The sequence below is a fragment of the Triticum aestivum genome, chromosome 1D (genome assembly GCF_018294505.1).
Source record: "Triticum aestivum cultivar Chinese Spring chromosome 1D, IWGSC CS RefSeq v2.1, whole genome shotgun sequence".
Classification (NCBI taxonomy): Eukaryota; Viridiplantae; Streptophyta; class Magnoliopsida; order Poales; family Poaceae; genus Triticum; species Triticum aestivum.
The window spans coordinates 459,998,635-460,010,343 of record NC_057796.1 but is presented as its reverse complement, the minus strand read 5'-3'; the positions used below and the strand labels follow the sequence as shown (position 1 = coordinate 460,010,343).

The window sequence follows — 11,709 nt, the reverse complement described above, 5'->3', positions numbered from 1 at the left end:
AAACCAACCTAATAGTCAGTCCTACTAGGCCAAAAAGAAAAGTTGCTTCCTTATAGCTCTATAGTTGCGTCCATTGGACTCAAAGTTGCTCTGCAAAAAAGTTCGACGAAACCTACTCATATGGGATCTAGTTTTAAAGAACTCGCCGTGAGAAATCTGATGGTGAAAGCGGAATTGGATTTCAATGCTTGAATCAAAAGTTATGGCTTTTAGAACTTTTTAAACCCCAAATAAATGCACGTGGGACAAGATCTAGGTTGATTCCATCGGTAGCCATGTGCGCTATGGGAGATGGCTAAACAATTTCTTTTATAGTGTAGATAACTAGACACACGGACATATACTTACTATATACGACAGTACGCTCCAGACAACGAATATGATATGTATACATATGGCTTGGTGCAATGGTGCTCTGCTACCACGTTGTCACGGGACCGACTCCCTTCTTGTTCACAATTTTGGTTTAGCAATTTTACGCCAAAATATGTTGGATTCAAAATTCACTTGAATGTTTTTGGACAAAGAAAGCTGAAATTTCTGAGATTTTCTGAAAACCGGTTCTTCCAGACCATCCAAAAAAGCCGCTATCCGAAAGAGGAAAAAAAAGCCTTGCATACCGAATATACGTGGATATATTGGACGGAACGTGCAACCACCAAACAGCGTTCTTGACTTGAATATCCACACCCACACACATGGCATGGATTATATCTCCAGCTCAGCTGCTCCCACCGCCCGGGGTCAATGTCGCTTCCGATCTGCAAACTCTGCTCCTCCTCCGCGTAGCAGCAGACAAGGGACGAGAGGGGGGAGACGCCTCTTTCTCTTCGCCGGCCAAATCGAGCTAGCTAGCCAGGCGGCGGAGAGATGAGCGAGGCGGAGGCGGAGGCGGCGTCGACGCGGCGCCGGACGCTGGTGCTGGTGAACCTGACGTCGATGCTGGAGAAGGCGGACGAGGTGCTGCTGCCGGCGGTGTACCGGGAGGTGGGCGCCGCGCTGGCCGTCTCCCCCACGGCGCTCGGCTCCCTCACCCTCTGCCGCGCGCTCGTCCAGGCCCTCTCCTTCCCGCTCGCCGCCTACGCCTCCGCGCGCCACGACCGCGCCAAAGTCGTCGCCGTCGGCGCCTTCCTCTGGGCCGCCGCCACCTTCCTCGTCGCCATCTCCCGCACCTACCTCCAGGTTCTTTCTCAGTTTCACTTCTGCCCGCAGCTACCGCCAAATGGAGGGAGGTTATTATCCCCTCTGTTTTCCGTGAAATGAATGAAATTAAACTGCCATGACCGGCGAAGTCAACTCTGCACATGTTTCTCTTTGGAGCTGCGAATTGCGACGGCGCCGCCGGCAGACGAATTGAAATGAATGAAACTTAAATTGTGGTGTGCAGATGGCCATCTCGCGGGGGCTGAACGGCATCGGCCTCGCGCTGGTCATTCCGGCCATCAACTCGCTGGTCGCCGACTACACGGACGACCACACCAGGGGCGCCGCGTTCGGCTGGCTGCAGATGACCTGCAACCTCGGCTCCATCGTGGGGGGCTCCTTCGGCGTGCTCCTCGCGCCGTTCACCTTCCTCGGCGTCCCCGGCTGGCGGCTCGCGTTCCACATCGTGGGCATCATCAGCGTCGCGCTGGGCCTGCTCATGTGGCTGCTCGCCGCCGACCCGCACTCCAAGTCCAAGAGCGCGGCGTCGGCGAGGGAGGAGGCCCGGGAGCTGCTCCGGGACGCCAGGGCCGTCATCGCGGTGCCCACGTTCCAGGTCATCGTCGCGCAGGGGGTCGCCGGCCTCATCGCCTGGTCGGGGCTCAACTTCGCCACCATGTGGCTGGAGCTCATGGGGTTCACGCACTGGGAGACCAGCATCATCACGGGGCTCTACCTCTTCGCCACCGCCCTCGGCGCGCTCTTCGGGGGCGTCGTCGGCGACGCCGTCTCGCGGCGGTTCCCCGACGCCGGGAGGATCGCGCTGGCGCAGATCAGCTCCGCGTCGGCGCTCCCGCTCGGCGCCGTCCTGCTGCTCGGCCTGCCCAACGACCCGTCCACCGGCGTGGCGCACGCGGCCGTGTTCTTCGTCATGGGCTTCGCCATTTCCTGGAACGCCGCGTCCACAAACAAGTTAGTCAGAAACCAACCATTTCTTCCCCAATCAATCCTGCAACAACAAACATCATCTTGCAACTACTCTACATTGCATTGCTCAGTCTCCAAATGAATGGCTTATTATATGCAGCCCCATCTTCGCGGAGATCGTGCCGGCGAAGGCGAGGACGACGGTGTACGCGCTGGACAAATGCTTCGAGTCGGTGTTCGCCTCGTTCGCGCCGCCGGTGGTGGGCATTCTGGCGGAGCGCGTGTTCGGGTACAAGCCGGTTTCCTCCGAGTCGAGCGTGGACATGGACAGAGGGAGCGCGGCTGCGTTGGCCAAGGCGATGTACGTGGAGCTGGCGGTGCCCATGGCCATCTGCTCTTTGACCTATGGCCTCTTGTACTGCACTTACCCCCGGGACAGAGACACCGTGAATCTCATGGCAACAGAGGAAGACGACGGCACTGAATCAAGTGCGGTTCGTGCCCACCAAGACGAAGAATCCTCTCCTGCCGGTTCCTTAACCCAGAGGCTGATACCCACGACCACGACAGACTAGCAGTCTACAGGTTTTGCATTTTCAAATCGGTGTCGGGTTCGAAAAGGACCATTGAACAACTCTGCATGACTGGAACTCTTATTCTCGTTCATTTATTTATACCAAAGATAGAAGTAATTCAGTCACGTGATGCACCTGTCCTCCTCAAAATTCATCTGGGTTGTGAGTTCTGTAATCCTTTCCAGAACGTTACACCATAAATCGGCTTCAGATCGAACCGCTGCAGGGTTATGAATCTTATTGTGACCTGCACCAGCTTCGATGTTTAAGGCCTGATGTTGGCCCAGCTCCAAGAGGCGGTCTGGGAGCAGCTCACAGTGAGACATGCAAGCCAAGATGATCTCGGCGTGAGATCGGTTAGGCACATGTAAACTCTAGCTCTCGTCCCCTATATAGCAAGCCTAGGGGTAGTATTCACTAGAGCATACTCTCGGTAGCATGGGCGGATCCCAGGATTTTAAGAGTGTGTATTCAAAATCTTAAGAGCTTATAATTTTTTCACAGCCTCTTGTTTTTCGCATGTATAAATGAATATAACACCATTTTATACGAATTGTATAATATATAAAGAGTGAAGTGCATTCTAGTTCCCTGAAATATTTCAGGGGTGTCATGTAGGTCTTTAAACTATGAAAATCTGCATCCTGGTCCTCGAAGTGCAGTAAGTGTGCCATTCAGGCCCAAAATCTATCTGACCTCACCTGACCGGCCAGCTACGCCGTTGACCCGTGCTTGTTAGAAGGGGGCCCTCAATGTAACGACTCATGACGAAAATATGCAAATAAATTCAAATTCATGGTTTCAAAAATTGTTCATGAATATGGGAAAATCTTCACGACTTTAATAATTTTTTTATTAGTTTATACAAATGTTTGAATATGGAAAAACAATTGCGACTTTAAAAAATGTTCGTGAACGATGAATTTGAAAAAAAGTTCACGAACAATGAATTTGGAAGAGAAAAAATGTTCGCGACCTTAAGAATTTTTTTGCAAACGATACATTTTATTAGAAAAGAAAATATGTTCACGAACAATAAATTTGAAAATATGTTCGCGAACAACAAAAAAAAGTTCGCAAATATGAAATAAATGTTCGCAACTTAAAAAATTTTATTTACGAACAATAAATTTAAAAATATGTTCACGAACCACAAATATTGTTTGTAAATATGGAAAAAATGTGCGCGACTTACAAAAATGTTGCCAAGCGGAGAATTTGAAAAATCTTTGTGAAGAATGAATTTGGAAAAAATATTCATGATTTAAAAAATATGTTTGCAAATGATAAATTTTGAAATAAAAAAATATGTTTGCAAACTACCAATATTGTTCGTGAATGATAATTTTCAAAAGATGTTCACGAACCACAAAAAATGTTCGCGAATCATGATTTTGAAAAAAGTTCGCACAATTTTCATAAATTTTCATTATATTTTATAAATAAATAGTGATTTATATATTTTGTGAATTTACAAATGTTCACGGATTTACAAAAATGTTCGGAGTTGAGAAAATGTTCATGAATTTGATAATATGTTTATGAATTTACAAAATGATCATTAATTTAAATGTTCAAGGTTTCAAAAAAAATGTTCGCGGACGAGAATTTTGAAAAATTGTTCGCAAACCACAAATTAATGATCATTGAAAGTCGTGAACGAGAGTTTTGAAAATGTTTTCCCTGAAATTTATTTGTGTAATTCCGTCACTGGCCGTTACCTTGCGGGGTCCCTTGTCCGACGTGTCTCGGGTCAACGGCATCAGCTGGCCGGTAAGGCGGGGTCTGACAGATTTTGGACCTGAATGACACATTTACTGCACTTTGAGGACCTGGATGCTGATTTTCATAGTTTGAGGAGCTACATTACATCCCTGAAATAGTTTAGGGACCAACAATGCACTTCAATCATATATAAAAGATAAAACATGCAAATAGGAATAGCATGATAGAATCATATAATTGATCTTAACTTGAATTTTTTATTTACGACCATAATTTGAAATTGTTCAACATACGAAAGTACTAATTACTCAATAGATGAAGTGGCAACATCTAACAACAATGGAGGGTACAATCAGTAGTAGTACTAATGCCAATACATCAAAATAAATTCACATCCAGTACTATTAATGCTAGCTTCTCCAAGACATCCAGAACAAAAGTCCATACAAATGAATCTAGGCAACCATCCAAATTTAAACTTTCTACGGGGACCCAAGAATCTATACCTATACCTACTGATAAAGGGAACACGTATTCTTGGTCCGTCATCCTATTTCATAGAAACCCCCAGATGTTTCTGATAATTAACCCACAGTCCAAGTTTATGTCAGATTTTTTTTTGCAGAAACCCCCTGATGTTTCTGACAATTAACCTCCATGCCAGTTTTAAGTCAGATTTTTTGCTTTTGCATGAAATCCCTGATAATTGGGTTAATCAACCCACCGTACGTATCAATCAAATGCTTTCTAAAATATCGATATCTTTTAAACCCTAACTCCAAATTTGACAAGTTATATATGAAATTCGATTAGAAAAATGTGTAGAATATGAATATGATATTATTTTTACCTATTAACCATTTTAAAAATGCTATTTAGGGTGTAACCTTAATCAATGACACATAATCCATCTTTCTTCCATACCGATGCCGGTTCGGATTGGATATGAACATCTAAGCAAAAATAGGATTGAGCATGAAAGAAGCCATCTATAACCATACATGCACTCTTGGCCAAAATCTCACCGGAAAAAAAAATCAAATTTCTCATCGTATGCCGAGAGAGAGAGACGTCTTAGGATTGACAACATTCAAGCGTGTTCTGATTGTGTAGAATCTGAATATGATATTATTTTACCTGTTAACCATTTTTAAAATGCTATTTAGGGTGTAACCTTAATCAATGACACATGATCCATCGTTCTTTCATATTGGTGCCGGTTCGGATTGGAAATGAACATCTAAGCAAAAATAGGATTGAACATGAAAGAAGCCATCTATAACCATACATGCACGCCTCGCCAAAATCTCTCATCTTATGCCGAGGCCACCGTCGGTGAGGGTGGGAAGGAGGATAAGTGGCAACTCCAATGGGATGCCATGTGTTAAAAGAAAAGACGTGGACATGTTGGGGTATTGACTCATGGTTATTGGGTTATGGGAGTGTGGTATCTGATACGTCCATTTTGCATCATGTTTTTTACTATTATTTACAATGTTTTTATACATAATAATGCTTTATGGAGTAATTCTAATGCCTTTTCTCTCATAATATGCAAGGTTTACACGAGGAGGGAGAATGCCGGCAGCTAGAATTCTTGACCTAAAAAAGCTACGTCAGATTTACCTATTCTGCACATCTCCAAATGAGCTGAAAATTTACGGAGAATTATTTTGGAATATATAAAAAATACGGGAGCAAATAACTATCAGAGGGGGCCCACCTGGTGAGCACAAACACCAGGGCACCCAGGCGCGCCCTGGTGGGTTGTGCTCAACCCAGCCCACCTCCAGTGCCCATCTTCTCGTATATAGGTCATTTTGACCTAGAAAAAAATAAAGAGAGGACTTTCGGGATGGAGCGTCGCCGTCTCGAGGCGGAACTTGGGCAGGAGCACTTTTGCCCTCCGGCGGAGCGATTCTGCCGGGAGAACTTCCCTCCCGGAGGGGGAAATCGAAGCCATCGTCATCACCAACAACCATCTCATCTTTGGGAGGCTAATCTTCATCAACATCTTCAACAGCACCATCTCCTCTCAAAACCTAGTTCATCTCTTGTGTTCAATCTTTGTACCGAAACCTCAGATTGGTACCTGTGGGTGACTAGTAGTGTTGATTGCATCTTGTAGTTGATTACTATATGGTTTATTTGGTGGAAGATTATATGTTCATATCCATTATGCTATTTAATACCCCACTGATCTTAAGCATGATTATCATTGTGAGTAGTTACTTTTGTTCTTGAGGTCACGGGAGAAATCTTGTTGCAAGTAATCATGCGGTATTTTGATGATATGTATGTTGTGATTCCCTTAGTGGTGTCATGTGAACGTCGACTACATGGCACTTCACCATATTTGGCCCTAAGGGAATGCACTATGGAGTAGTTATTAGATGATTGTGCTACTTCATAAGGGACCGATTTGGGTCCAAAAGTTTAATGCTATGGTTAGATTTTATCTTAATACTTTTCTCATAGTTGCGGATGCTTGTGAGGGGGTTAATCATAAGTAGGAGGTTTGTTCAAGTAAGAATAACACCTAAGCACCGGTCCCCCCACATATCAAATTATCAAAGTAACGAACACGAATCAAACCAACATGATGAAAGTGACTAGATGAAATTCCTGTGTACCCTCAAGAACGCTTTGCTTATTGTAAGAGATCGTTTTGGCCTGTCCTTTGCCATGAAAGGATTGGGCTACTTTGCCGCACTTTACTTATCATTATCATTACTTACTCATTACAAATTATCTTGCTATCAAACTACCTGTTACCGACAATTTCAGTGCTTGCACAAAATACCTTGTTGAAAAGCACTTGTCATTTCCTTCTAATCCTCGTTGGGTTCGATACTCTCACTTACCGAAAGGACTACGATTGATCCCCTATACTTGTGGGTCATCAAGACTCTTTTCTGGCATCGTTGCCGGGGAGTGAAGCGCTCTTGGTAAGTGGAAATTGGTAAGGAAAAATTATTACTACGTGCTGAAATTTAGTGTCACTTGTTACTATGAAGAACCATCCTTTGAGGGGTTTGTTCGGGGTATCTTCTGTTGGGGAACGTAACATGCAATTTCAAAAAAACTCCTACGATCACGCAAGATCTATCTAGGAGATGCATAGCAACAAGAGGGGAGAGTGTGTCCACGTACCCTCGTAGACCGAAAGCGGAAGCGCTAGTTTAACGCGGTTGATGTAGTCGAACGTCTTCATGATCAAACCGATCAAGTACCGAACGTACGGCACCTCCGAGTTCAGTACACGTTCAGCTCGGTGACGTCCCTCGAACTCTTGATCCAGCATAGGGTCGAGGGAGAGTTTCGTCAGCATGACGGCGTGATGATGGTGATGGTGATGTGATCCGCGCAGGGCTTCGCCTAAGTACTACGATGCTATGTCCGGAGGAGTAAACTATGGAGGGGGGCACCGCACACGGCTAAGAGAACAATTGATGTGCTATGGGGTGCCCCTGCCCCCGTATATAAAGGAGGAGAGGGAGGAGGCCGGCCAAGGGGCACGCCATGGGGGGAGGAAACGGACTTGGACTCCATGTCCAATTCAGCATCCCCCTTCCTTCTTCCGGAGGGGGGAAGGGGGAAGGAGAGGGAAGAGGAGAAGGAAAGGGGGGCGCGCCCCCTCCCCTAATCCAATTCAGACTCCCCATGGGAGGGGGCGCGGCCACCCCTTGTTGGCTGCCTCCCCTCTCCCCTATGGACCATGTAGGCCCATTACTTTACCCGGGGGGTTCCGGTAACCCCTCGGTACTCTGAACAATACCCGAACCATTTCGAAACCATTCCGGTGTCCGAATACCATCTTCCAATATATCAATATTTACCTCTTGACCATTTCGAGACTCCTCGTCATGTGTGTGATCTCATCCGGGACTCCGAACAATCTTCGGTCACCAAAGCACATAACTCATAATACAAATCGTCATCGAACGTTAAGCGTGCGGATCCTACGGGTTCGAGAACTATGTAGACATGACCGAGACACATCTCCGATCAATAACCAACAGCGAAACCTGGATGCTCATATTGGTTTCTACATATTCTACGAAGATCTTTATCGGTCAAACGGCAATGATAACATACATTATTCCCTTTGTCATCGGTATGTTACTTGCCCGAGATTCGATCGTCGGTATCATCATACCTAGTTCAATCGCATTACCGGCAAGTCTCTTTACTCGTTCCGTAATGCATCATCCCGTAACTAACTCATTAGTCACATTGCTTGCAAGGCTTATCATGATGTGCATTACCGAGAGGGCCCAAAGATACCTCTCCGATACTCAGAGTGACAAATCCTAAACTCGATCTATGCCAACCCAACAAACACCTTCGGAGACACCCGTAGAGCATCTTTATAATCACCCAGTTACGTTGTGACGTTTGATAGCACACAAGGTGTTCCTCCGGTATTCGGGAGTTGCACAATCTCATAGTCAAAGGAATATGTATAAGTCATGAAGAAAGCTAACGGATGGGTCTTGTCCATCACATCATTCTCCTAATGATGTGATCCCGTTCATCAAATGACAACACATGTCTATGGTCAGGAAACTTACCATCTTTGATTAACGAGCTAGTCAAGTAGAGGCATACTAGGGACACTTTGTTTTGTCTATGTATTCACACATGTATCAAGTTGCCGGTTAATACAATTCTAGCATGAATAATAAACAGTTGTCATGATATAAGGAAATATAATTAACAACTTTATTATTGCCTCTAGGGCATATTTCCTTCATCTTCACCTCGACCGGAACCACAACTAGTTGCCCCTCAACCTACTGCACTGATAACTCACAAGTATAGGGGATCACAACAGTTTTTGCGGGTAGAGTGTTTAACCCAAATTTATTGATTCGACTCAAGGGGAGCCAAAGAATATTTGCAAATATTAGCAGCTGAGTTGTCAATTCAACCACACCTGGAGGTTAATTATCTGCAGCAAAGTGATCAGTAGCAAAGTAGTATGATAGTTTTGATAGTAGCAACAATAGCAATAGTAACGGTAACAGTGATAGCAATGATTTTGTAGCAGATTCAATAGTAATAATAGCAGTAGTAACTTAGCAAGAACAATTTGAGAGAAATTCGTAGGCATTGGATCAGTGGATTCGTTGGATGATATTCATCATATAACAATCATAACCTAGGGTGATACGGCACTAGCTCCAGTTCATAAATATAATCTAGGCATGTATTCCATAAGTAGTCATACGTTCTTATGGAAAGAACTTGCATGACATCTTTTGTATTACCCTCCCGTGGCAACGGGGTCCTATTGGAAACTAAGGGAGATTAAGGCCTCCTTTTAATAGAGAACCAGAACAAAGCATTAACACATAGTGAATACATGAACTCCTGAAACTACGGTCATCACCGGGAAGTGTGCCGACTTCTGTCACTCCGGGGTTGCTGGATCATAACACATAGTAGGTGACTATAACTTGCAAGATCGAATCTAGAACATAGATATAATGGTGATAACATAAACGGTTCAGATCTGAAATCATGGCACCCGGGCCCAAAGTGACAAGCATTAAGCATGGTAAAGTCATAGTAACATCAATCTCAGAACATAATGGATACTAGGGATCAAGCCCTAACAAAACTAACTCGATTACATGATGAATCTCATCCAAATCCTCACCAACCAACGAGCCTACAAAGGAATTACTCACTACCGGTGGGGAGCATCATGGAATTGACGATGGAGAAGGGTTGGTGACGACGAAGATCAAAGATCCCCCTCTCCGGAGCCCCAAACGGACTCCAGATTTGGCCTCCCGGTGAAGAAAAGGAGGTGGCGGCGGCTGATGTCTACTACGCAACTTTATTCTTGTAGGCACGTGTTGGGCCTCCAAGCGCAGAGTTTTGTAGGACAGTAGCAATTTTCTCTCAAGTGGATGACCTAAGGTTTATCAATCCGTGAGAGGTGTAGGATGAAGATGGTCTCTCTCAAACGACCCTGCAACCAAATAAAAGAAATCTCTTGTGTCCCCAACACACCCAATACAATGGCAAATTGTATAGGTGCACTAGTTCGGTGAAGAGATGGTGATAAAAGTGTAATATTGATGGTAGAAATATATTTTTATAATGTGAATAAATAAAAACAGCAAGGTAGCAATTAGTAAACGGGCACAAACACGGTATTGCAATGCTTGAAAGCAAGGCCTAGGGTCCGTACTTTCGCTAGTGCAATCTCTCAACAATGCTAACATAGTTGGATCATATGATTATCCCTCAAGGTGCAATAAAGAATCACTCCTGAGTTCCTATTAGCGGAGAACAAAAGATAGAAATTGTTTGTAGGGTACAAAACCACCTCAAAGCTATTCTTTCCCATCGATCTATCCTAGAGTTCATACTAAAATAACGCAAGCTATTCTTTCCGATCGATCTAATCAAGAGTTCGTACTAAAATAACACCAAAGCAAATTCATATTCATAATACTCAATCCACACAAAGAACTACAGAGAGACCCCAAAGTTTCTATCGGAGAAAAGATAATAAAAACGTGCATCAACCCCTATGCATAGATTACCCCAATGTCACCTCGGGAATCCGCGAGTTGAGTGCCAAAACATATATCAAGTGAATCAATACGATACCCCAATGTCACCTCAAGTATTCATACCGCAAGACATACATCATGTGTTCTCATATCTGAATATTCAATCCGACAAGACAAAACTTCAAAGGGTAAAGATTCAATTCATCACAACAAGAGTATAGAGGGGAGAAACATCATATGATCCATCTATATTAACAAAGCCCATGATATAGATCACGAGAGAGAGAGAGAGATTAAACACATAGCTACTGGTACAAACCCTCAGCCCTGAGGGTGGACTACTCCCTCCTCATCGTGGTGGCCGCCAGGATGATGAAGATGGCCACCGGTAATGATTCCCCCCTCCGGCAGGGTGCCGGAAAAGGTCTAGATTGGTTTTCAGTGGCTACAGAGCCTTCCAGCGGCGGAAGTTCTGATCTATGTTAACCCCGATGGGTTTTGGAATATTTGTGAATTTATAGGGTAAAGAGGGGGTGTGGGAGGCCACCGAGGTGGGCACAACCCACCTGGGCGCACTTGGGGGCCCAGGCGCGCCCTGGTGGGTTGTGCCCCCCTCGGGGCACCCCCCAGGTGCTGCTCTGGCCCAAAGGATGTCTCCTGGTCCATAAAAAATCATCGTGGAGTTTCATTGCATTTGGACTCTGTTTGGTATTGATTTCTGATACGTCTCCAACGTATCTACTTTTCCTCGCGCTTTTCCTCTTGTTTTGGACTCTAATTTGCATGATTTGAATGAAACTAACCCC

The 11,709-nt window shown here is 44.8% G+C and overlaps 1 protein-coding gene across 1 annotated transcript; it reads left to right on the top strand.

The window, feature by feature from the left end:
- The first annotated feature begins 702 nt into the window (after window positions 1-702).
- Window positions 703-3,148, top strand: LOC123182937 (fosmidomycin resistance protein). The gene is made up of 3 exons (XM_044595635.1): window positions 703-1,182; window positions 1,388-2,115; window positions 2,231-3,148. Exons 1-3 carry the CDS (start codon window positions 871-873, stop codon window positions 2,643-2,645), a joined length of 1,455 nt encoding a protein of 484 aa, XP_044451570.1. The 5' UTR covers window positions 703-870; the 3' UTR covers window positions 2,646-3,148.
- The last annotated feature ends 8,561 nt before the right edge of the window (window positions 3,149-11,709 follow it).